Here is a 25897-nt window from a genome sequence, read left to right on the forward strand (position 1 = left end):
ATAGAATTCCCTGTAAAATACAATTGTGCTTTAACATATTATAACTTTTACTCATATATCATTATGTTATACTAGCTTAGGAACCCTGTGCTGTCCAGGTTACTCCCGCCGTTTACCTGCACTTGAAAGATTTTACCGGGAAACTAATTTTTCGCTATTAAATTCGGCCAACAAAACTAAAGAATCTAAAAACCAAGCTAAGAACATTCCCGTGGGTCTCCCGAGTTCCCCAATCAAATATGAGGCAAATCAGTCCAGGAGTTTTAGAGTTGTATCGGACAAACAAACAGACACCATGACAGACAGACAATCATCAGATATTACAACTTTATATATATATATAGATGACTTTGAAGTAAATTACCCAATATTATATTTAAGCATGGGTACACCTTAGCAAAGTAATCATGAAGAAGATAATTTATGAGCAACCTTTAAATCATTATCTTATCATTGAAAACGAAAACTCCAGTCCCAGCTCCAATGAGTACCCATTTTTATATCTAAAATTGTAATCTCTGATTGTTTGTTTGGATGTCCGATCATAACTCAGGAACCCCTTGACCGATTTGTCTTAAATTTTGATGGGGAACTCGGGAGAACCACGGGAATGTTCTTAATATGGTTTTGAGATTCTAAGTTGAGTGTGTCCACTCAACTTTTATAGGGAAAATATCTAAAATCGTAATTTACGACCAAGCGCGGGTAAACGGTGGGAGTAACTATGAGTACCCTGGGCAACGATGAGTACTCATGCTGGTATAGTATATATTAGATTTATATTCTCTACTACAGGGTGTCCCACGAATCATGACAGTAGGTGAATAGTTTAAAATGTCTTCTTCCATAATTAGTTAAGTTGTTTGATATTAAAGAGAATGATTAAGTATATTGGATACCAACTATATTATTGTAAAATTGATTTCAAAGTAAAATATATTTGAGAAAAGATGTTTTGAACGAAATGACATGCAAAAAGTCTTTAATATTCAATATATGGAAGAAGACATTCAAAACTATTCAACAACTGTCATGTTTCGTGGGAAACTCTGTTTGTATGTTTACTTGCGACCTATAAGATGCATGGTAATAATGCGAATATACATATTAATGTGTAAATCGAACATATATTATGCTCTCAATAAGTTTTTTTTGGAGCCTCTTCTTCCCCCCCCCCTCCCGAAAAATAATTAGCAATTTCCTCTCCCCGTAATATCTTCAATTATCTTTGATTTGAGCTTGCCTCATTATTCCATTCATATACAGGCCAAGCTGCTGCCCAAAATATGCCATCTATTCTGATTATAATACAATTATAATGTCATATCTATTATATTTTTAATCATCTGCAAGTTTGCAAAAATCCAATTTTTTGTCAATTTTAAGATGCAAAGAAGTTAGACCACATTTTCAAAAGTCTTTTTCATTTATCAAACCGGAAATCGATGACGATTTTCAAGTCGTCTCTTAATTAAGGCATTCTGGAATTTGATTACATATGCCTGACGACTCAGGCAGCTGGTATAAAATGCCAAAGCAATTTGCATATCGCCTCAGATAAATGATTTTCGAGTTGTGTGCAAAAACATGTGGTGGGGGATGGGGGTCCTATTTATCCAAATACCCCCACCCCCCACCCCCAAAAAAAGCAACAGGGATAGGTCCAAAAATGATTTTGTTTTACTTTTAATTGATTGGACTAAAAATAGAAAAGTTCCAAACCTGATTATTTCAGAGTTAAATCTGTAATCAAGAAAAACTCTGTTTACACATGAAAATGGAGACCAAGGTATTTAGTTTTAAATTTATTGAAAAACAGTAATTTTAAAAATAAATTTTGTAACATAAATATTCTAACTAATTAAAACTTAAAATTAGAATCAGTACAGCTCAAGTTTAAGCGTGTTTAAAAATCAATTATTTTAGAAATTACAATGTTTCCTGCTTTTGTTGAAATAAAAAATTAATTTTGTAAAATTCGAAAATTGTTTCTTTCTATGAAAAATTATTAAATATGAAATTAACAGACTTGAATTAAAAAGTCTAAATTTGAAAGCGTTATATTTCAAGACTTTAATCCCAGTCCCATTCTTTGTGGGTAACCCTGTATATGCTCCTATACTCTCAATGATATTTTCTATATTTAAGGAGCTAAGTGGTGCTTTAGTCCTATGTGACATGCTCCTAACAGTTTTATCAATACTTCTAAATCTTTCCGTCATCATTTGCTTGAGAGACAACAAGGCAAGTTTAGCTTATGATAATAGTATTATTTTTCATGTATTTTGCCGGCAAGCTGTATATTTATTTTATTCTCTAATGATGTAACTTTTATATAAGTTAGTGCTTATCTCGATATCCACAATATGAACTTTTAAATTGATAAGTTTAACTTCGGTATCGAACGCAAAATCCACCAAATTATAATTCAAAGAGGTGGATGTATCGAACGACTTTTATCAAATCACTAGTTGGAAGGGAACCCATTAAGTTCGTTATCAACAGATTTAGAATTCAAAAGTTTTGACTTGTATTTATTTTATTTTCAGGTTTTGTTCTCCCACCTTCCAACGTTTACAATTCTAACTACGAGTTTAAACAATCTGGTTCAGTCTGTTCTAGTTCGAAGCATAGGAAACAAACAAATTCATTGTTTTCTACTTTTGCAAATTAGAATCCCTTTTAATCAATTAAAAAATTATCAACAAAATGTCAAAAAAAAACATTGATCAAAAGATACAAATGATCCAAAGATACAATTAATCAAAATATACATTTATCATAAAATACAATTGATCATTCGATAGAAAAGATCAAAAGATACAATTGATCAAAAGATACAATTGATCCAAAGATACAATTAATCAAAATATACATTTATCATAAAATACAATTGATCATAAGATAAAAAAGATCAAAAGATACAATTGATCAAAAGATACAATTGATCAAAAGATACAATCGATCCAAAGATACAATTGATCCAAAGATACAATTGATCAAAATATACAACTTATCAAAAGATACAATTGATCAAAAAGTACAATTGATCAATTAATCATAATAAACAGTTGATAATACAATACGATCAAAAGGTACTATTGATCATAAGATATTATTGATCATAATATAAGATTAATCATAAGACACAACTAATCATAACATACAATTGATAATTCGATATAAAGGATTAAAAAACTCAATTAATCATAATATAAACAACTGATCAAAAGATTTAGTTGAATATAACTTAATATATGTAATCTCACTTTTTTAAATTGTATTTGTAATTGTTTGTTTTTGTTAAGCAGAAGTTGTATATATTGGGATGGGGGTAGCTAAAAATACTACCAGGTAAGTAAATATAATTCTAATATTGGAAACACAGATTAAACCGGGTTATAAGTTACAACTGAGCCTCCTCATAGTCACAACTTACAGTTTTCCTAAAAGTGTTTCTTAAATACCGGTTTTATAAAAAGGAATTGAGTCTTTGACATAAACTCTATTTTTCTAATCTCTAGTTCCCTGCTCTACGAATTCAAATATCGACCAGAAATATCTTTTTATAAAAATGAAAAACTAGTATTTGTCCAAAATGGATAAACAAATATTTACTAGCTATTTTTAAATAACACCTAAATTGTAAAAGTTTTGAAAATTGGACAATGAACATATTAGGCATTTGATATCTTGACTAAGAGGCCTTTTCTATAGAGCTCATAAATCACACCTTCATGCCGCAAGGGTGACAAAATAAATTATATATTTCTAACTAAACAGCAAAGAATATTTTAAATATATTTTAGTTTAAAACTTGAGTTCTGCACTAGTCTGGTGGTTGGGGGTCGGACCTGCATATCTGTATCCGCCTGGAGCATCTGCTTTCTTGTATGGTTAACTTTAAGGTCAGTTTGTCGGCCACCTTTTCTAGAGGCTTCTCTTAAAATCCGATTAGATAAACAATTTTAAAATTGTATGTTTAAAATTATAAATATAATTAAATACAAACTTTATAATACAAAGTAAATGCAAACAAAAATAAAATATTTAGAAAGGAAAAAGGTTTTAATCTTGTCTTTATTTCTATGCAGTTTCCATAAGAATGTATAAAACGCTTTTAAGTCCTACACAAACAAAATGAACTACAAAAATTGAAAACGTAAAAAAAAACCTTTAAATATGCATAAAATTTAATGCAAACGTGAAGCAAGGTTTTAGTTAGGGTTTCCAAATAAAAATTTTTGAACGAAAATCGAGCAATAACTGCGCAACGATTTTTATATGTTTCGAGTAAATTTCACATTGATGCGCACTAGCTATTTGTGTAAATTCTGAAGAAAATCTTGGTTTTTGCATATTTCGTTATTTCGAGCTATTTCGTTATTTCGAGCTATTTCGGTAAATTTCAGGAAATAAATGAATTAATCACTCAGGGTGTCTTGCATACAAAGGAATTGAGTTTTTGCCACAAACTCAGTTTTTCCAATCCCTATTTCTTTTCAACCCAATGCCGTAAACCTCATGACATTTCAAACTAAGAATTCTGTTAGGTCAAATAATCTAAGGCTTAAACCATCCGGATGCAGAGATATAGGAATTAGAATATTTAAGTTTGTGGCAAAAACTCAGTTTCTTTACGACAGTTTGGCCCAGCCGAAGGAGATAGGTTACAAACAAGCAGACACCCAAACAAGAGAAATGTAATACATATTTATAGATTAATACAAAGATGTCATTAGTAAAACTGAGACGCGCCTCCAGTGGCAACTTTTTAGTGTTTAATAAAAACATATTTATCATGACAAATTTAATTAATGAAAGCTACACAAATTTTAACAGTGTCTAAACTATGAATATGATAATAATTTGATTAATGTTCATAAACAAAATACTGCAGCTATAAAAAATTGTTTTTTTTAAGTTCAAAACTAATTCACATCTGTTTCGCTACTTAGCGATTTCCCTAAAGACCTAATATATATACCGTGTGGTATTTCTCAGGACCGGATCGTAAGACTCCCTTCTCTCAACGCTCTTCATAATAAAAAGGATGATAGTAAGGTTCCGAACGTTTATTTCTCTGAGCCTTCAATCTAAATAAGTTTAATAAACCCACAGAAAAAGCTTTGAGTGACAAATCATACAACTACAATAAATAATTCACTCAGGCATTCAAAAACTGTGGCTAGGAACCAATAAACACATATACAAATATCAATCATATTATAATCAAACCGACAAGCATAAATATATATAAAAATAGTTACCACAGTGATCCCAGAATTCTGAACACGGCTAATACTTGCAAAACGAATAAACATATACTGACATAAATTAGTTACTATTCCGCAAGAAATCTTGCGTCTGCGCAGTCGGACTGTAAACAGCTCCTAAACTAGTTCTTTCACCATACATTCCGTACAGATCTTCAGGGAGAACTCAGAAATACCCAGGGGTGACAAGCAGACTTTCTACACGCAGCATGGCTCGCGTAACAACATCTTTTCCCTGTTTTCGTATTCATCCACCACATGTACAAAAAGTCCAATTTTTTGTTATCATTGTGTGCAAAAACTATGACCTTGTATTAATGCGCAAGATTTTGTAAAAAGATTCTTCATTCAAGCATATTTTTGTGCAGAACGATGATTTTTTCGAATAAATGCGCAATTTTGTGCACAACTGGTTTCTTATTGACACGAAATTCATTTCGTACATTAACACGAAACTGTTGCGGCAAGAGAATCTACTGTTTTGAGGAAACCCATAATTTTAGTATCATTTTTATTGAAAATTTTATAAATTGCAGTGTCCAAAACAACGAAAATCGATTCAGAATTAAGACTTTGCATTGTATCAATCGCTATGTTTTTATAGAGACTTCCCAACCCTTCAGGATTTTGCCGTTCAAGTTGAGATACACATGGATTTTGATGCATAAAAATTCCGACCAATTGTAGAAATATTAGAACTATAATTTTAATAGTAAGTTTTTTAGAGGGTTTAAAATAGCTGCAAATTATACGCCGCAATCGCAATAAAGTAAAACAAAATGAACAAAGTGTTGAATTCTGTTGTTACGTTCTTTGTCGTTGATATATAAAAATTTGCTAGTCTGATTTGTGAAGAAAATTGTCGAATTAAAAAACAAGGTTATCTTTATATAACTTCTGCTCCGACAAAGGATTGAATGGAATGCCAGCTGAAATTACGGGAACAGTTCCTTTAAATGCTTGCTATTATTTTCCAGTGAACGACCAGTTTCTGTAAAAGAAGAAGATACGAGCGGAAGTGGATCTGGAGGTTCAATCTCAATTATATTCTCTCCAAACACAACCCCTATCCCCCCTACTCCTACTCCTACCCTGTTTGCCCCCACCCCTGCCACGCACACCCTTCCACCTGCCACGCCTATTCTTCATACCCTGTGTCAACGGACCCCCGTCCCTACAGTTAATACACCCTCTTTAGACGCAGGAAAATAATCAGCTTTGATCAAGACATATATAAAGGCTAATAATTAAGTACTCAAGAAAGGATAAGACTGTAAAGACGACCTGAAACTCTTGAAATATGACGATTACATGTAATTGAATACAGGGGTTACTGACAAACTGAAAACCAAGACGTAAACGCTCTCACAAAAAATTTTAGCAGTATTTTGCCAATTACTCATTTTAAGCTTACAAGCAGTTTTAGAATAAGTATGCTTAGGTCCACACAAAGTATAAGTGACTTATTGAGGTAAAACCAAAGTCCAAGCCATTGCAACGCTTTAAAGTCGAGGCTGTCACAAAATTTCAAATTTGAAAAATAACTTTCATAGTTAACTAGAAAGATTGTAAAGACGTACTGTAAAATGACGACCACATTTTCTGTCTTAAAAATAGACTTTTATTTGTCATTGGTCAAATAATGATCTAACAAAGAAAGAAACAAGTTAAATGTTGCATAGAATTGTGAACACAGACAGTATAAATTCCGTACAGTCGTCTCTAAAGTAGTATCCTTTGTGAGGAACCCTGTATTATATTTGTAACTAACTTGGTCCATAATGTAAAAAAAATCTATCAATTTACGTTATTTAAAGTTCTTACAATAAAATATGATTGAAATAATAAAAATAAGGTTACGTGCTAATTGAGAAAATGATAAAAAGGTGGATTATTTAAGAGATTGAAAGTTCTGATTCCTGCGACAGTATGAAAACAAGACATAAGGTGGGTAAATAGGTAAATAGGTAAATAGGTTAATAGGTAAATAGGTAAATGGGTAAATGGGTAAATGGGTAAATGAATAAATAGGTAAATGGGTAAAGGGGTAAATAGATAAATAGGTAAATGGGTAATTGAGTAAATAGGTAAATAAGTAAACAGGTAAATGGGTAAATGGGTAAATGAGTAAATAGGTAAATAGGTAAATGGGTAAATAGGTTAATATGTAAATGGGTAAATAGGTAAATAGGTAAATATGTCCATAGGTAAATGGCTAAATGGCTAAATGGCTTAATAGGTAAATCGATACAAAATGTTAAGTTACAATTATGAATGGTTAATTGTAATATGTCTTAAAGGGACTGAAAACATAATTTAAAGAGACCCTTCATTAATATAGTGGCATGTCTGAACCGGAACCTTAACAGCTTTGTCTGTTTATGTATGAATTAGTTATACATGTTTTTAAACTAATTGTAATTGTGGTTTCACTACAAAAGTGAAACTCAGTAGAGAGATAAATAAATCAAATATTTGTAAAACAAGAAGAACGACATTCTCTTCAACATTATTGATCATATTACGGTTTAAAGAGTACGGACCAACGTTACTCGGGTATAGACTCTCTTGAAATGAAGGGTCACTTAAAGTTAGAAAAACTGGCAGGCTGCAGAAACCGTTTTAGGTTTAGCTGAATATTTCGCTGACGGTCAAATGTGATTCAACTCAGTATTATTTGTTTATCTCAGTATTTGAATTGGAGATACCAGGGGCCTGTTTTATAAAAACTTTATCAAAAGTTGAAATGAGAAAATTTAAGTTTCACAGATTTAGAATCAAATTGACTAGAATAACATGCATTCAGCTCGAGCTATAGTTATGCAAAAATATGCTAAGTAATGAAAATGAAAGTTATTTCGCATGAGAAGTTTAAAAACATTTCTACAGAATAATACTGGGGGAACAAAAGTATATAGATACTCTTAGATTTTACACAAAATGAAAAGAAAAAATGTTTAAAAATTCAAAATAAAATTGAAAGTAATTAAAAAAACAATAGCATTATTGTGTGTGGACTAAACGGTGAACGGTGATACTGTGTAACTTCTAGGACCAACAGGGTGTCCCACGAAAAATAACAGTTGGTGAAAAGTTGTGAACGTCATCTTCTATAATTTGTTAAATTTTTCGATATTATAGTAAAATTAATTTCAAAGTAAAAGATTTTATTAACGAAATAAACTGCAAAAAGTGTGTAATATCTAAAATAATACATGGAAGAAGACATTTAAAACTATTCACTAAGTGTCATGTTTCGTGGGACACCCAGTACACTGCAAAGAGCATGTTTTATTTTTTTTTAAATTAAAACGACGGCATTTCTTGAAATAATTGTAATAGGGTTTTATCGTATCGATAATTCATTGTCGCGTCAAGTTTTCTTTGAAGAAAAAAATTTATGAATTTATAATACAAGTACAAAGAGTGCTATTCCAATCTTGAAAAAAAAGTTTAATTTATTTTTACATTTTCTTAAGGTGATTCTGACCTGTATTTGGTCTTTATCTTTTCTTTCGGGTCTCTCTTCAGAACAAGTTCTAGACGATAAAAGGTAAACAAAGAAAATTTTTTTTATGCCATCTGGGTCAGACCCTTTGTCCAGCCTAGGGTTTGTAGCGAAAAGGAAAAATCGCTTCAAGAAAAGTTTGCATTTTTCACATTTTGTTTGCTCGCGAAAAATGCAAACAGAAATTTTCGCATTTTTTCGCGAAATGTTTCGTTCGCTGTAAACCATAGTCTCCTATTTGGTACCAACTTAGATTTTTTAAAAACTGAATACATAATAGCCTGTAAATATCACTGTAAATTCCGGCTCATTTCAAGTACCAGGTCGTCTTTTACCCAGCCATAGAAAGTAGTACGATATGATAAGGTAAACTGGGCCGGACAGTAAATGAATTAATATATGGAGAGTTGAAGTTTAAATTGCACATTTCATTATTTTGGTCAAATCTCAATATCCTAACTGTGCACTTTTTCCATTTACTTTCTTGGTTGATTCAGCACATTTTCTATTCTATAAACAAAATAAATAGAAAACTAAAATTATTTTATTTTTATTTTTATTATTCACACAATTTTGCACTAAAGAGAATAATATTAAGGATTTTTCTGTTACGAAGGAGAAATGATTCTAAAGGAAATGAATACTCGTCACAAACTATAATTTTCTCATTGAATTCTATTGTTTGTTTTTTTTCTAAAAACTATCAGTTTTTAGAAAAAACGATCTTTTTTGAAAACGAATTACTTTTTAAAAACTTTTAAAAACAAAAAACAATAGTTCTTGAAAATGATGAATTTAAAAAAGATTGTTTTTTAAAAAGAAAATTTTCTTAGAATTTAAAAAAGATAGTTTTTTAAAAAGAAAATTTTCTTAATGAATCTGAGTTAGTTTTAATCAATTAATTTAAACATTTTTCAGGATGATAAGTTTATGAATGTTGTCTTCAATTCAATTCAATTTTTTTCTGACCTCGGACCTACTTTTGTTAACGAAGTGTTATTTTTATTGACAAAAGTAAAGGATCAGTTCCAAATTTATTGCATGAATAATCCTTCAACAACGATATACCAAATTGGGGATTAGCGACTAGCGTTTTTTTTTCTCAAATCTCAAACATAAGAAGTAAAAAAAAATGTCTGTTCGATCTAAAATTTAATTCAGGTTATGCCTTTGATTTTACCCTTTTTATTTTTTTTGCGAACACTCCTTTTTATGAGTTAAATTCCGATCTTAAGCATTACTTTACAAAAGTAACTGAAATGAAATCTAATTCTAATTATTATCAAATTCAATGTCATAGGGAAGAATTTGATCTTCCTAAAGATTTGACAGTTGCTGCTAGAACAGAATCATGTGATCTCTCAAGAAACCTTGAATCAAAGGTCAAGTATTTTTTATCATTTTTATTCATAGACATAATCATAATATAAAAAAACAGCAGTAGCGGCTGAACACGCAGTTGAGATCTAGCCAAAATTCTACAATTCTACAATTTAGAATAAGAAAAACTACTTTTCTATTTTTCTAATTTAAAATTGGTTCAACCGCTAAATTCATACCTTAGATGAATATGTTTTCTTTTAACCGTAGAGTAAGTCTTTGAGTGAGTTTGAGTAAAAGTAAGTCTTCTGCTGAAAATGTGTGTTGATAGTGTGCTGGGTTAAAGAACAAAAAAAATTATTTTATTATTTGCTTTATAATAACATAAAATGGACATTAGACTGTATCTTATTTTATTGGTGTCTCACTTAATAATTTCAGGTTGAGTGGTTTTCTATAATCCTGGCGCTTCCCTTGCCTCTTTTTCTTTCTTTCACAGGAACAAAATTTTATTACATTAAAATATTGTTAAAAAATGTCCACTATAAAAAAACCATGCCATGGGGTTTCTGAATTTTTTTTTTATTTTATTTTCAAGATTCGAAAAATGGGGCCGCATAATTTTTTACTTTAGATAGATTGGGGATTTCATTATTCATGTAATGCAATGTTTAATTTTCTTGGAGGAAGCTTATTTGTAAAAATCAAATTTTGATGTGTAGGGATATGTTTGCTGGTATACAGGTATAATATATCTAAAAAAAATGTATATTATGTTTTAGATAATAATATTCTCTTTCTTGATGTAACTAGCTTCCAATTGATGCCAACCCTATAAATAAAAAAGAAACTATATTAGCGATAATGATATTTTTGGTTATTAAGATCATTAACAATGATAAAGCAGTTCTTATGAGATTTCGAGATAATTAACAGCTATCCATTATTTCTTTTATTCATATCAAGAACTAGTAGAAGCACCCGGGATTACTTGTGCGAATATTCTTCTGTTTGTGTAGTTACCCATGCCCATCAGTCTTTTGTTTGTGCAGTTGCCCGTGCCAAATATTTCGTTTGTTTGTGTAGTTACCCATGCCCATCAGTCTTTTGTTTGTGCAGTTGCCCGTGCCAAATGTTTTTCTGTTGTTTGTGTAGTTGACAGTGCCCATGCCCGTGCTCATCAGTCTTCTGTTTGTGCAATGGCCCGTGCCAAATATTCTTCTATTTGTGTAGTTTCCCCTGCCCATCAGTCTTTTGTGTGTGCAATTGCCCGTGCCAAATGTTTTTCTGTTGTTTGTGCAGTTTCCTGTGCCGAATATTCTTCTGTTTGGCAGTTGCCCGTGCCTATCAGTCTTCAGTTTGTGCAGTTGCCTGTGTTCTTCATTCTTCTGTTTGTGCAGTTGTCTGTGTTCATCAGTCTACTGTTTGTGCAATTGCCTGTGTTCTTCAGTCTTTTGTTTGTACAGTTGTCTGTGTTCTTCAGTCTTCTGTTTGTACAGTTGTCTGTGTTCTTCAGTCTTCTGTTTGTACAGTTGTCTGTGTTCTTCAGTTTCTGTTTGTACATTTGTCTGTGTTCTTCAGTCTTCTGTTTGTACAGTTGTCTGTGTTCTTCAGTCTTCTGTTTGTACAGTTGTCTGTGTTCTTCAGTCTTCTGTTTGTACAGTTGTCTGTGTTCTTCAGTCTTCTGTTTGTACATTTGTCTGTGTTCTTCAGTCTTCTGTTTGTACAGTTGCCTGTGTTCTTCAGTCTTCTGTTTGTTCAGTTGTCTGTGTTCTTCAGTCTTCTGTTTGTACAGTTGTCTGTGTTCTTCAGTCTTCTGTTTGTGCAGTTGTCTGTGTTCTTCAGTCTTCTGTTTGTGCAGTTGTCTGTGTTCTTCAGTCATAATTGTTTGTGCAGTGCCTGTGTTCTTCAATCTTTAACTTGTGCCGTTGCATATGCCCATTAGTCTTCAATTTGTGCAGTTGCCCGTGCCCTACAGTATTTTTAATGTTCAGTTGCCATATTTTTGTGCCCATCAGTCTTTTTCTCCTCGGCCATTTTTTGTTCTCACTTGAGAGAAAAAGACCTTCTGGGTTTTAACAGTTTTTCTAAAATACAAGCCATTTAACCTATAGTGCAGTACAGTACGTTTAAGGGCTTTTAAAGAAAAACCTGGACATGGTACTCCAAATGAATTAGTCCCTTCTAGGGAGATTTATATAGTTTCTTTGATCTCCTATTTACACAAGATTTTATAGGAGCTCCCTTTTTAAAGAAGATGAGGGGGAGAGGGAAGAAGATGAACATAGAGACCAGGCTATAGAGGGGAGTAAATACAAAACAAAGGAAGAGTGTGAGGAGCTGGAGGGGAGTAAATACAAAATAAGGGAAGAGGAGGAGGGCAGTAAATACAAAATAAGGGAAGAGGGAGATGGGAGTAAATACAGAATAAGGGAAGAGGGGGAGGGCAGTAAATACAAAATAAGGGAAGAGAGGGAGGGGAGTAAATTCAAAATTAGGGAAGAGGGAAAGAAGTGGATGGATAGAAAAAACATCAAAGGAGAGAATCTACGGCAGAAAATGGCTTGGATGTTCACAAGGAAAATTGATACAAAAAACTTTTCTATATCACACTTATATATAAACCCCTTCCCCCCTTTAAAAGTAGGTGATGGTGATGGACCAAACCTCTGTAGAGTAAAAAAGGAGAAGTTAGTTCCACATTTTTCATATTATTTTTCATATTTTTTTCAATTTAAAAATTGTTTTTCAAATTCAAAAATTCTGTGCATAGGAAATCTATCTTTAAAAAGAAAAATGTAGAATTAGATTTTAAAAATGTAGAATTAGATTTTAAAAATGTAGAATTAGATCTAAAAAATGTAGAATTAGATCTAAAAAATGTAGAATTAGATCTAATTCTAGCTCTACAATTAACCCTACTCATCACCGTTAAAAAGGGAGTGTTCGCGAAAAATGAAAGGGGGTATAGGCTTAATGCGATAAAAAAGCGCTTTTGATCGCCACTAATCTTACTTCTATCTGTTGCGTCTATAAGGAGAAAATTGTTAAAGACGTCTCATACCGAAGAGCGTAGCGCCCATACAAATTGAGGAAGTTGGAACATACGACTTAGACCGTAAAAAAATCAAATTAATATCAAACAAATCATTCAGATATTACAACCTATAGTCATCGATTATCTTTCGCCACATTTGTATATAGTTTATTTTTCATAATATGTTTTAATTGTTATGATCTGAGAGTTACTTATACAAACGTTTATTCCTGTTTCGAGGATTTTTGGTAATGAAGACGACATTTTCATATTTTCCAGGAATGTTCGAAAACAAGTTGTAAGCTAAATATTATTTTAAAAAACAAAATCAAAACTAGTATGAAATATTAAATATATACAAATGTGGCGAAAGATAATCGATGACTATAGGTTGTAATATCTGAATGATTTGTTTGATATTAATTTGATTTTTTTACGGTCTAAGTCGTATGTTCCAACTTCCTCAATTTGTATGGGCGCTACGCTCTTCGGTATGAGACGTCTTTAACAATTTTCTCCTTATAGACGCAACAGATAGAAGTAAGATTAGTAGCGATCAAAAGCGCTTTTTTATCGCATTAAGCCTATACCCCCTTTCATTTTTTGCGAACACTTCCTTTAAAGTCTGAACCTTCCACGTTTTCTTAACTGTTAAAGCAATATACTCAAATTATAAAATTTTAGATCAGATTATAAACTCTTTAGATCAAAGTATACACTTTTCAGATCAAATTCCATACTTTGAGGAAAAAATGTAATCTAAAATTTAATTCTTCAAAACAAATATTTTAGATCAGATTCTACATAATTTAGATCCAATTCTACATATAAACGTGGAGATAGATCTTAAAAAAATATATTAGATCATTTCCACTTTTTTTTATTAAATTCTCATTAGATCTGATTACTCTTAGATCAAATTTCCTTTAAATCAAAAAGTTCATAGACCAGATTTCTGAACAAGAAAAATTCAAAACAAACGAAAGGTTTTTTAAAAAGGGTTTATAGTAGTTTAATAAAAATCCAGAGAAGCACTGTAGCTCCAAAAAATAGGGTTTCCAAATTTTCGTTCAGCCAACAAAATATGAAACGAAAATGAACATTTTTTCATTCACTTTTTGCATAATTTTTTTGATAAAAAATTTTAAAAATCTATTTTAATCGAAAATTTTATCGAAAATACATCAAAATTTGCGAAAATTTGGTTGGAAACCCTAGACCTGAACAAATACCAAGAATATCCACTAATTATTCATGCTAATATCTTTTCAAGCCATTTCTGTCATTTTATTTTGTTATTACAATATCACAGTTTCTGTTCCACAAATTGGATTTCTAATTTTTTAATCCCTGTATCCTTGTGACCCAATGTTGACCATATGTAGATATTTCGAACTATAAATTCTATTGGATCAAAGTTTGAAATATCTAAGGTTTACACTGTTTACACCATAAGGTTGCAAAAAGCTGGGATTTATAAAATTTAATTTGTGACAAAAACTTAACTCCTTTTTTGAGATTAACTTAAAATTTTCATAGGAATATCATATTCTAATTTGTTTTGTAAACAGAAAAAGGTTATTGTTAAAGTTTAAATTTATTTAAAAGAAATCAAACCTAGTGATCAAGCATTGTTTTCCATCTTGTACAGACGGATCTATTGAATTCCTCTTCGATATTCTGTGATTGCTGTACCCTGGAGGTATAGAGTTCATTAAAGGATCAGGCATTTAACTCTCCAATTTAAAGTGGCATGTTACCTCCACTTCATTCAAAAATTTAGACTTTTGGCCAATATCTTCATTTTTTCTTGGCCACCCTGTAAGATTTTATCAAATTTCAAATAGTGGTGAGGAGGTAGAGGAGAACCCTGTTAGCAAGAACTGTTCAATATTTAGAAAACAAAAAAGTTTGAACAAGATGTCCCTGCAAGGTAGCCCAAGGTAAAATTAAAGTTTCTATCGAGATTTTTAAAATAATTGTCTTTGTTTACATGCATCACAAACACACAGTAAATGTTTCTGAGAATGTTCTGAAGCAGTTAAACAAGAATTCAAGTTTAGGTATTCAATCCAAATTGTAAATAAAACATTCAGCAAATGTATCAAACTTACATTACACAGTTTGAAATTTTCAGTTCATATCAGTGACATCTTTTCACCTTAAAAGTTAAATTTTTAAAACTTTGGCAGCAATTTAATTTCAAAGTCTTTAAGATAATGAACTTAATTTCAGATTACTAAGATTGGTTTCAGATTTTATGTGTCAGTTGAAACGATCTGTGCTAAAAACTTTTTTTAATCGACCTCCCTTATTTTACATTAAAACTCATAATTATTCTTCTTATCTTCTCTCTTCCATGCATCATGCTCTTGGTAATCTTGAAAATATATCTACAGGTCTAAAGTTTTTATATTATAAAAACTTTTTATTTCAGGAAAGATTCTTTCTATTTCAGCGTAGGTTTAAAATTTTTAAAACGGACGTTTGTAAATATTGATTTTTGTTCTGATGCAATCAATGATTAAAGTAAGTCGTCCATTTACTAAAAGTAGATTGTTCCAACCTACAATATTTTTGTTCTGATGCAATCAATGATTAAAGTAAGTCGTCTATTTACTAAAAGTGGAATTGTTCCAACCTACAATATGTTTGTTCTGATGCAATCAATGATTAAAGTAAATCGTCTATTTACTAAAAGTGGAATTGTTCCAACCTACAATATGTTTGTTCTGATGCAATCAATGATTAAAGTAAGTCGTCTATTTACTAAAAGTAGATTGTTCCAACCTACAATATGTTTGTTCTGATGCAATCAATGATTAAAATAAGCCGTCTATTTACTAAAAGTGGAATTGTTCCAACCTACAATATGTTTGTTTCCAAGTAAGAATAGTTGAAGGATTTAGAAGAGTTTAGAAAAGTTTAAATTGGGTAAATTTGAAACTTCGAATTCTATGGCTTAACAATAATTCTAAATCTGATAATCTATGTATAATATATTCTCTTTGGATAAGATGGACGGGAAATGTTTAAAATTTACAAAGGAATTATGTCTTTGTAACAAACTCTGATTTTCTAATACCTGTATTTTTTCCACCTGATGGTGTAAACCTTTGATATTTCAAACTTGAATTTTTTCATCTAACAGAATTCATAGTTTGAAATATCTAAGGTCTACGGCATTTGATTACAAAGATATAGAGATTAGAAAATCATAGTTTGTGACAAAGACTCAATTCTTTTGAACAATTTTCGAACACATAATACAACCTGTCGACATAATTTTGACCGAACCTTTTTTAATAAAGATAAAATGATTTGAAATAGCATCCATAAATCTTGATCTGAGAAAAAATGATGGAGAATTTCTTGTTTTTCAGACTAAAAGTTGAATTAATTTTCTAATTATACCTTACAGATCCTTTTTTACGATGAAAACTATTGTAAATTTTTTCTTTGCAGTTTTAAGAGAAATGTGCCTAATTATTACTCAGATAATGTTTATCAATTAGCGTCAATATTTTGTTTGAAGGGTCACTTCTAATTGTCCATTTCAACAAGATATTATAATTACCACTAGTGTAACACTGAATTTTATTTATTAACTAACTAAAATTAGGTAAAAGTATTGAAGAACATATTCTTTGAACACTCAATAAGTTTGTCTTCCTTGTCTGTGTCCAAAGAATTAAGTATATCTACAAACAGACAGAATAAGAATGTGTTTCTGAATATTTTCACATGATACATTAAGATATTACATTAATTCTAATACTGCAGTTTTGCAAGGGCACTACCAGGGTATTTTGTAGCAGGGGGAAGAATTTGTTCGCCGTGGTTGGCGTTTATATCAATACAATGAAGACTACTTTTCTATTTAAGTTTTGATATCTAACAAGCTTTTTAAGTTACAAGTTTACAATCCCAGGAAACATGTTAACCGACCTTATGTCCTGACGGCGAAGATGTCGGGTAAATAATTCTAGATTTTATATGTTAATTGACAGCTTATCTTTGTTTCCATATTTATGTGTATCCATGCGGTTCGAAAGCTTGATAGAAATCACAAATTTAAATCAAAAGTTGTCTTTACTGTATTGATATATACGATGACGACTGTTAAACCAGAAATATCCACAAGACAATTAAATTAATTCGTAGAGTAAAATCTTAGAATTGAAATTCTAAAATTAAAACTGAATTAATACTTTACCTCCCCCCCCCCTCCCCACCCCAAGATTCCTTTTCCCTCTGATAATGTGTGTTGTATGGAAATGACAAGAATGTATTACCTTAATGTTTGATTAGGCGGAATAAAATAGTCCCAGCAGCGTCTCACCGGAAGAAAACTGAAAGCCTTTACAGTCCAGTTGGGTTCCATTCATCACAACTAACAATCAACACTCCATCTATTTACAGTCCGGTTGGGTTCCATTCCTCTCAACTCACAATTAACACTCCATCTCAATACAACAAAAACCAACTCAGCATTCCACGCAACAGAATTACTGCTCAAAATTCCATGAACAGGTGATTTAAGGTTCTTAGTGATTAAAACAAATGTTCCAATAGAAGTTTTTATTAAGGCTGGACAAAGATCTGTCAACCAATGAAAGATTTGTTTACTAACAAAAGATCTGTTAACTTACGAATAATCTGTTATTAAACGAAAGATCTGTTAACGAACGAATAATCTGTTATTGACCGAAAAATCTGTTCACGAATGAAATACCTGTCAATGAATGAAATATCTGTTAATAAACGAAAAATCTATTCATAAATGAAATATCTGTAAACGAATGAAATATCTATTAACATATGAAAGATCTGTTAACGAATGAAAGATCTGTTAACGAACGAATAATCTTTTAATAAACAAAAAATCTGCTCATGAATGAAATATCTGCTCATGAATGAAATATCTGCTCATGAATGAAATATCTGTTAATTAATGAAATATCTGTTAATGAATGAAATATCTGTCAATGAATGAAATATCTGTTAACTAACAAAAGATCTGTTAACCAACGAATAATCTGTTAATTAACAAAAAATCTGTTCATGAATGAAATATCTGTTAATGAATGAAAGATCTGTTAACGAATGAAAGATCTGTTAATGAATAAAAGATCTGTTAATGAATGAAATATCTGTTAATAAACGAAAGATCTGTTAATGAACGAATAATCTGTTAATACACGAAAGATCTGTTAATGAATGAAGTATCTGTTATCAAATGAAAGATCTGTTAACGAACGAATAATCTGTTAATAAACGAAAGATCTGTTAATGAATGAAATATCTGTTAACGAATGAAATATCTGTTAATAAATGAAGTATCTGTTAATAAACGACAAACCTGTTAATGAATGAAATATCTGTTATTGAATGAAAGATCTGTTAAAGAATGAAAGATCTGTTAACGAACGAATAATCTGTTGATAAACGAAAGATCTGTTAATGAACGAATAATCTGTTAATAAACCACAAATCTGTTAACGAATGAAAGATCTGTTAACGAACAAATAATCTGTTAATAAACGAAAGATCTGTTAATGAATGAAATATCTGTTATCAAATGAAAGATCTGTTAACGAACGAATAATCTTTTAATAAACAAATAATCTGCTCATGAATTAAATATCTGTTAATTAATGAAATATCTGTTAATGAATGAAATATCTGTTAATGAATGAAGTATCTGTTAAAGAAGGAAATATCTGTTAATGAAGGAAAGATCTGTTAATGAACGAATAATCTGTTAATTAACGAAAGATCTGTTAATGAATGAAAGATCTGTTAACGAATGAATAATCTGTTAATAAACGAAAGATCTGTTAATGAACGAATTATCTGTTAATAAACGAAAGATCTGTTAATGAACGAATAATCTGTTAATAAACGAAAGATCTGTTAATGAATGAAGTATCTGTTCATGAATGAAATATCTGTTATCAAATGAAAGATCTGTTAACGTACGAATAATCTTTTAATAAACAAATAATCTGCTCATGAATGAAATATTTGTTAATTAATGAAATACCTGTTAATGAATGAAATATCTGTTAATGAATGAAAAATCTGTTAATGAATGAAATATCTGTTAATAAATGAAAGAAAACTGTTAAGTTATTAGAGAGATTCAAGTTTTCAGCAGCATATCAGGTCCTCTCCTCTGGCCACCAGAGGGAAATTGTTATCAGCGCGGCGGAAGGAATGCTAGTTAAAAACAAGCAAAAAACATTTATTAAAACAGACAATTTTAATAATTAATAATTAATAAATATGTATTTTTTGGAAATCAGGACCTTTCATTTGTTTTCACAATTAAAGAATATTTCTGAAAAAAACGTACTAATTTGCCCAGCACTAGTTTTTAGACAGAATATGGAAATGAAACTATTTTATTGGGAAACACACATTTTTTTAATTTTATCAGTTTCAAGAGTTAAGGGGGGAATTGCCCACCTGCCAGTTGATCATAATATAGTCTAAATCCTAAAATATAGATATTTAAAATATTTGAAAAATGTTGATCCGGAAATGTAAATATAAATATGTAGGATGATTAATTATTCTATAATAATATTATTACAGACAAGTCTATACGGGACTAATCTATTTATTTTATCATGTATATTCTCCTTATATTTAGAGCTGGGTAATGTTTCGTTAACGAACGGCAAACCCCGTTAATTTTGAAATCGTACACAAACAGAAATAGTCGTTATAAAAAAAAATTAGCTGTTAATAAATAATACAAACTTGATGTGTTATACAATAACGGCGGCTTTCGTTATTTTTTTCAAATTAAAATTGCAGAAATCATTCAGAAAATTTTTTGTCTGAATTAATTTTTTTTTTACATGTTAGGATGTTTTTTTATGTTGTCTTTAAATTGTTCCAGCTATTTTTACAGGAAATAATCGTTAACATTACCGCCAAAGACTTTGAAATATATTCTGTTCTTTTCTATATAACGAACGTCTACTTAAAAAGTTTATTTTTTAACAATTTTAACTAACCGATACCAACCGACTGGAAAAAGGTGTGGATGTGTCCAGCCTTGCTTATATTGAGGGAAGAGATCCATCCTGGGAGTTCTTTACGAGAAATTAAATTAGTTAGGAACTATAAGATAATTCAGTTTTTTAGATATATAGAGATTAGTTTTATGGAAGATACAGAGAGTCATGGCCGCCATATCTTAACAAATATTTAAATGGAATTTAATTATGTGAATTTAAGTGACACTTTGATATTTTTAATGAGCTGCAGTTGTCTGTAAAAGGGATTTGTGAATTTATGCAGCAGAGACAATGTAAGAAATTGGGCAATTTTATCCGTTTAACAACCCTTTAAAAAGATGGNTAAAAGTATATTTTTTAAATTGTGATTTCTCATGAAAGTGACTTGCACATTTCTGCTGCAGAAACAAGAAATTGGTCAAAATTGTCTAATCTTAAAAACGACGATATCTAACACAATAATGATAAGATAAAGATTTAAAGAGTACCGTTGTGATTCTAAGTTTGGTCACTCGAGATTCCAACAAGAATCTCTTTGTGCGGGACATATTTAGCATGTTTAATGCTGATGTCTATTCCTTTAAGTCTAGAATACTAATCACAAAAATGTAATGCAAGGAAAGTTGATTTCAGTTGCGTATACTCTGCGTACATATTGAAACCAGTTCTCTTCGGCCGGAATTTGTAAACAAGAAAAGATGCTTCAGCCTGTTCGTTCAGTATCAGAGGAGGTTAAAAGCATTGAATTTTGATAATTTTGATAAATCACATAATAGTTTCCTATGATTAGAATATTTAATTGATTAATTATGTGAAAGATCGATCCCATGTCAGGCTTCGACATCCGTCTTGTGTTTACATTACCGCCCAGTGACCGTACACCTCTGAAATAACTTTTCTTGCATTATAACCTTGACTAATCACAAGAAATAAGTCTGCTTTATTAACAATGTAGATGTTTATAATATATATTGCTGATAAATACAGTCAAGCAGTATTAATAAGAAAATAACAATAATAGAATTAGTTACATGTATAAGCATTATATATATTATATAAAAATATAAAAGAAAATAAATAAAAATCATTTTTTCAAGTGAAAGGAATGTACACTTATTTCAATTAAATCGCTATCTATATAGTTGCGTGTCTAATTTACAACGGTACCCTTAAATGCTTTGTCTGGGCAAACACGGGTTAATATCACCTTTTTCTATCTCAAAACATAGGCATTAACTGAAAGTGTCTAGTCCTTTACTTCAAGTTATATAAAATATAATTCATTTTTCATAGACCTTTTCGCACCAATATTGATTTGCATTTCCTGGATTTCTGGACACCTATATCCAATTAGAGGATTACTTGAAATTATGTTGATACGTTCTTTTAAATAAATTTTATATACATTTCTATATCAATAGTTGATGATTGTTAAAACAGAATATTTTCTTTTGAGAAAATTTCTCAATTCTTGTAAAAAAGTAAAAAAAATTTTTTTGTTTCAGTAGCAATCCTGAAGCTGAAAGCTCCAAAGAAGATTCTTCAAAGGAACAATTTAATTTACTTTATTTCTCTTTTATCCCAGAGAGAGAAAAATACCTGGTGTGAAAATAAATTCCATTTTATAATACACACACGTGACTATACAATACAAATACAACAATTTCATTTCATGTTTTCTATTTTTCTTACTTTTATTGTATATAAGCACGTGCAGCGTAGTACATTTGAATTTCCAAACCGGGTCAACCTTTCCGGTCCCAGTTTGTACTGTATCGCCCGGACACTGGGTAAATAAAGCAGACACTTAATAAGACTAGCGGGTGCAACAAGGTCGACGCGGTCAGACTTTAGGTTGAATTTACTTTTACTAAAGATGTGCGTGTAAGAAAAATAATATCCTTTATTTGTTTCTGAGAAATATGATTGTGTATTAAAAGTTTATATACTCTCTGTTATATCAAAATGATTAATAATTTTTAAATCAATTCACAACTTTTTCAACCTAGACCGTTTATTAATTTTTATTTTTCACTCTTCATTTTAACATTTTGATTAAATTCTATTTATAAATTTAAGATTTGGTTAAAGTTTAAGATTATAAAAAAGTGTTTCAAGATTCTATAAAAGGGTTAGAAGATGCTAACAAAGGGTCAAGAGATTCTATTCAAGGGTCAAGAGATTCTATCAAAGGGTGAAAATATTAGATCCATGGAAAGGTTTAAAAGATTCTATCAAAGGGTTAAGAGATGCTAACAAAGGGTCAAGAGATTCTATTCAAGGGTCAAGAGATTCTATCAAAGGGTAAAGAGAGTCGATCCATGGAAAGGTTTAAGAGGTTCTGTCAAAGGGTAATGAGATTCTATTAAAGATTCAGAGATTATATCAAATGTTTCTTCAATTGGCTGAGATAGGATTCGTTTGTATGAATACAATATTCTTTATAGAATGTTTAAATCCAAGGAAGTATAGGTCTTAGAATAGATTTAGTCTGGTATAGAGTTACAATAAGTCCAGGCAGTATGTCTGAAAAGACGGGTAATAGGTATAAAGGCCACTTTTGGACCTATAGTTCTTATTATTCTTCCTAAATTAACTTTTTGCATAGCATATAGTATATGGTGTATCCAGATATAAAATTTCTTGAACTGAAAGTAAAGGAATTTAGTTTCTACAAACTCTGATTAAACAAATTTTAACACTGTTTAATAAACAGCGTCGGACTAATGCATTATAAATATGGTCCAAAAACGTCATGGGGTACATCCCCAGCATAATAGGGTTAATAGTAGCCTAAAAATAGTAAACATTTATCACCCATACTGTTAATCAATTTGATTTTATCTATTATTACAAATCTTATAATAGCCCAAGTAAGTAATTTTTGAATTTAACATTTTACTTTTTATAACAATAGGAAGGGTTTATTTATTTTTGTGTAAAGCCATTTATATCAATATTGAAAATATTTATCTTGCTCAGACAATTTATTGCAGAAAAGTTTAAATTCTTTTGTAGAAAACATAAATATTTTCTTAACTTAAAGTAGTATTTTTGTCACTGAGGTATGTTGGTTTCTTGAATTCACTTTTTTATATTGTTATTATTTTTTACATGGCTGGAGCCTGGAAGTAGAGATGGGCATAGTTTTGAGGTCCATTTTTACACATTTATGATTTTTTGGTCTGAAATATGCTCTAACAGCATCTGATATATTTGACACTGCACACAAAATTCGATTTTTAAAAAGTTCGAATAAATTACTTTAAGCAACAGTAAGCAAGATATTTAAGATCTTTCAAAACGATTTTACCAATAGTTTTAAAAAATTGTTTGTGGCTGTTTCTGGCCATGAGTAATACATTTGCATAAAATAATGAAAGCAAACTTATCAAGCATAACATTTTTAAATAAGTTAAAAATCTCAGATTCTTGTGGAGCTCATTAAAGTTCCTACAACATTAAAAACGATGCCTATAATTACTTGGAATGAGGACAAACGAACATTAATTCCGTTTAATTTTAAACTTTCTAATACACTTAGTTTTAGCAACAAGCTCAATTTTTCTAATCCTGTAATCCTTGCAACCTAATGGTGTACACCTTTGACATTTCAAACTTAAAGTATTTGATCAAACAGCATTCATAGTTTGAAATATCTTAGGTGTATGACATTGGGTCGCATAAATATAGATAAAGAGAAAATCAGAGTTTGTGACAAAGACTTTATTTTTTTTTTGTATATCCTTTTCAGTCAAGAAGTATCAATATATATGAATATGCCCGCATGGCTTTATTAGCTTTCTTTATGGTCGGCAGTCTTGCGAAAATAAAAAGTTTTAAAGATTTTTAACGGAACTTGAAAAATTAAGGTTTTCAATTATTTTCAAAAATCCTTGGTCTTCAAGTAATTGCTTAAAAAAAGTAAGCAAAAAACACATGATTTTGCTGGAAAAACAAATATTTTCAAAATGTAAAATTAAATATGAATCAAAGATGGAGATATATTCTGTTATCTGGTTATCAACCTGGATTTATCTTGTTAATATATTTACTACCGGACCCAGGTAAAATATCTTATTCAACAATTATACTTTTTAAATCTTATTCAGTTTTGAATATCGTTTTTTCTACATTCTAAACATCATTGTTCACCCATAAAAAAAAACTAAATGCAGAGGTGTCATCAGGCCCCCCCCCCCCCAAGTTGGTACTAAAATGAGTTTATTCCATAAACCTCTTATTTATGTCAAATAAGGCTTGGCCGCTTAAGAATATTTTTTGAGAGAAGGCTATAAGTTGTCTAAATGTTATGTTTTAGTACGACATCTAAATATATTGCAGGCTAATAGGATGCATTCAAGGATAAATATATGAACTGGAAAAGTAATTATAAATTGAAATCAATGTCTATAGCTACAGTTGATACAATATTTGGAAATGAAAAGATTATCAGAATATATTAATTTTGTCGATTCTCACAATGAAACACAAGACAAATGCATTTGAAGAGGAGTATTTTGGCAAAAAACAGTCACCTCTCCCCCCCTGACTCCCTGAAATACCCCAATATGCCCCCCCCCCTGGATTAGTGAAATCTATGGTTTCCAGGGTTTTTTGGGTCCCAACAGGAGCTAAGCCCCAAAATATACACAAATATATGTTTTATTTTAGCCTGATCAGTGAACTGATGATTTCATCGCCAGAAGAAAATGTTGCGGCATTTCTCATTCTAAAGTTTGGTTTGGCGTCTCTGAAGACAATACTGGAACCCTGTGCAATATTCCTGCTCAGATATGATTTAAGGAAAACAATGATGCGCCTCATTAAACCTCATTCTTAAACAAATACAATCTAGTGTTAATAAAAAATTGGTTCATGTTATAATGAACTCAATAATGATACGGTGATGACCGATAAAAAATGAAAAATTGTCATCTTCGCTTGTTACTATTTTAAAATGAAAATGTGTATTGGCTTGGGTATAATTTAACTACGAGTATTTATAACACTATTATTTTGGTTTTTGGACAGAAGGTTTCTCTTAAACGGAAAGGTTTAAGGCTTAAGATTATCTTATGTTCCAAGCTTCAACAAGTAACTATGACAATGACTAATAATATAAACCTAGGAAACACCGAGCACTCCAGCTAGTTTCTAATAAATCAAAAAATAACAACTGTGTAGATATTTACTATCATAAATTTAACCAGTGATATAGTTAGTTTTAAGGAAAATGTAATTATATAAAGTTTAAAATAAATAAAATGTGTTAATATGCAATTTTTAACTAACCAGTCAATTTGAAAAATAATGTCTAGTCAAGATTGATGATAATTTTTAATCAAAGTAGGATTGGTTAACATAGAAAAAATAAACTACTAGCTTTAATATATGTTTGTATCCAACCCTTTCCAAATAAGATTTAATGACCCTAAATGCTACATATGGAATAAGTTTTTACTTCTTCATATTCTAAGCATAAAATTGGATTTCGGTAAAAATATTTGTATTTGAATCACAATATAGAGATTTTGAGCTTGAATCATTGGGAACCGACATTTTTCTCATCTCACAGAATGTTAAAAATGTTTTTCTTTTACTGTGCAATCTTTTAGTTTTGTTCGAATTCTTATAAAGTATTTCAATAAGAATTCTTGATTAAAACATTGAGAAAGATTTATCAAAGTATTATGGGAATATAAAAAGTTTCCATTTATAAAAT

At 30.4% G+C, this 25897-nt stretch overlaps 1 protein-coding gene across 2 annotated transcripts; it reads left to right on the forward strand.

Annotated features, from left to right (window-relative positions):
• Positions 1-1733: 1733 nt before the first annotated feature.
• Positions 1734-25447, forward strand: LOC111713300 (uncharacterized). 2 transcript variants are annotated; one of them, XM_023488137.1, is made up of 17 exons: positions 1734-1789; positions 2149-2244; positions 2550-2634; positions 3312-3354; positions 3810-3908; positions 6254-6480; positions 7177-7223; positions 8756-8829; positions 10085-10166; positions 10546-10603; positions 10827-10848; positions 12342-12683; positions 14989-15084; positions 17453-17674; positions 21678-21720; positions 24169-24239; positions 24847-25447. In XM_023488137.1, the coding sequence occupies exons 1-17, from the start codon at positions 1772-1774 to the stop codon at positions 25013-25015; spliced, it is 1794 nt and encodes a 597-aa protein (XP_023343905.1). In that variant the 5' UTR covers positions 1734-1771; the 3' UTR covers positions 25016-25447. The 2 variants fall into 2 exon arrangements, with proteins under 2 accessions (XP_023343905.1, XP_023343906.1); XM_023488138.1 differs by having other exon boundaries at positions 21681-21720.
• Positions 25448-25897: the final 450 nt, after the last annotated feature.

Source organism: Eurytemora carolleeae, unplaced genomic scaffold (assembly GCF_000591075.1).
Source record: "Eurytemora carolleeae unplaced genomic scaffold, Eaff_2.0 scaffold363, whole genome shotgun sequence".
Classification (NCBI taxonomy): Eukaryota; Metazoa; Arthropoda; class Copepoda; order Calanoida; family Temoridae; genus Eurytemora; species Eurytemora carolleeae.

Bases quoted from the DNA above. Each gene is read 5' to 3' on its own strand.
- LOC111713300 (XM_023488137.1), top strand. The intron at 6,481-7,176 runs GAAAATAATCAG...GGATTATTTAAG, and splicing joins TACACCCTCTTTAGACGCAG to AGATTGAAAGTTCTGATTCC. The intron at 21,721-24,168 runs GAACAATTTAAT...TATGAATCAAAG, and splicing joins CCAAAGAAGATTCTTCAAAG to ATGGAGATATATTCTGTTAT.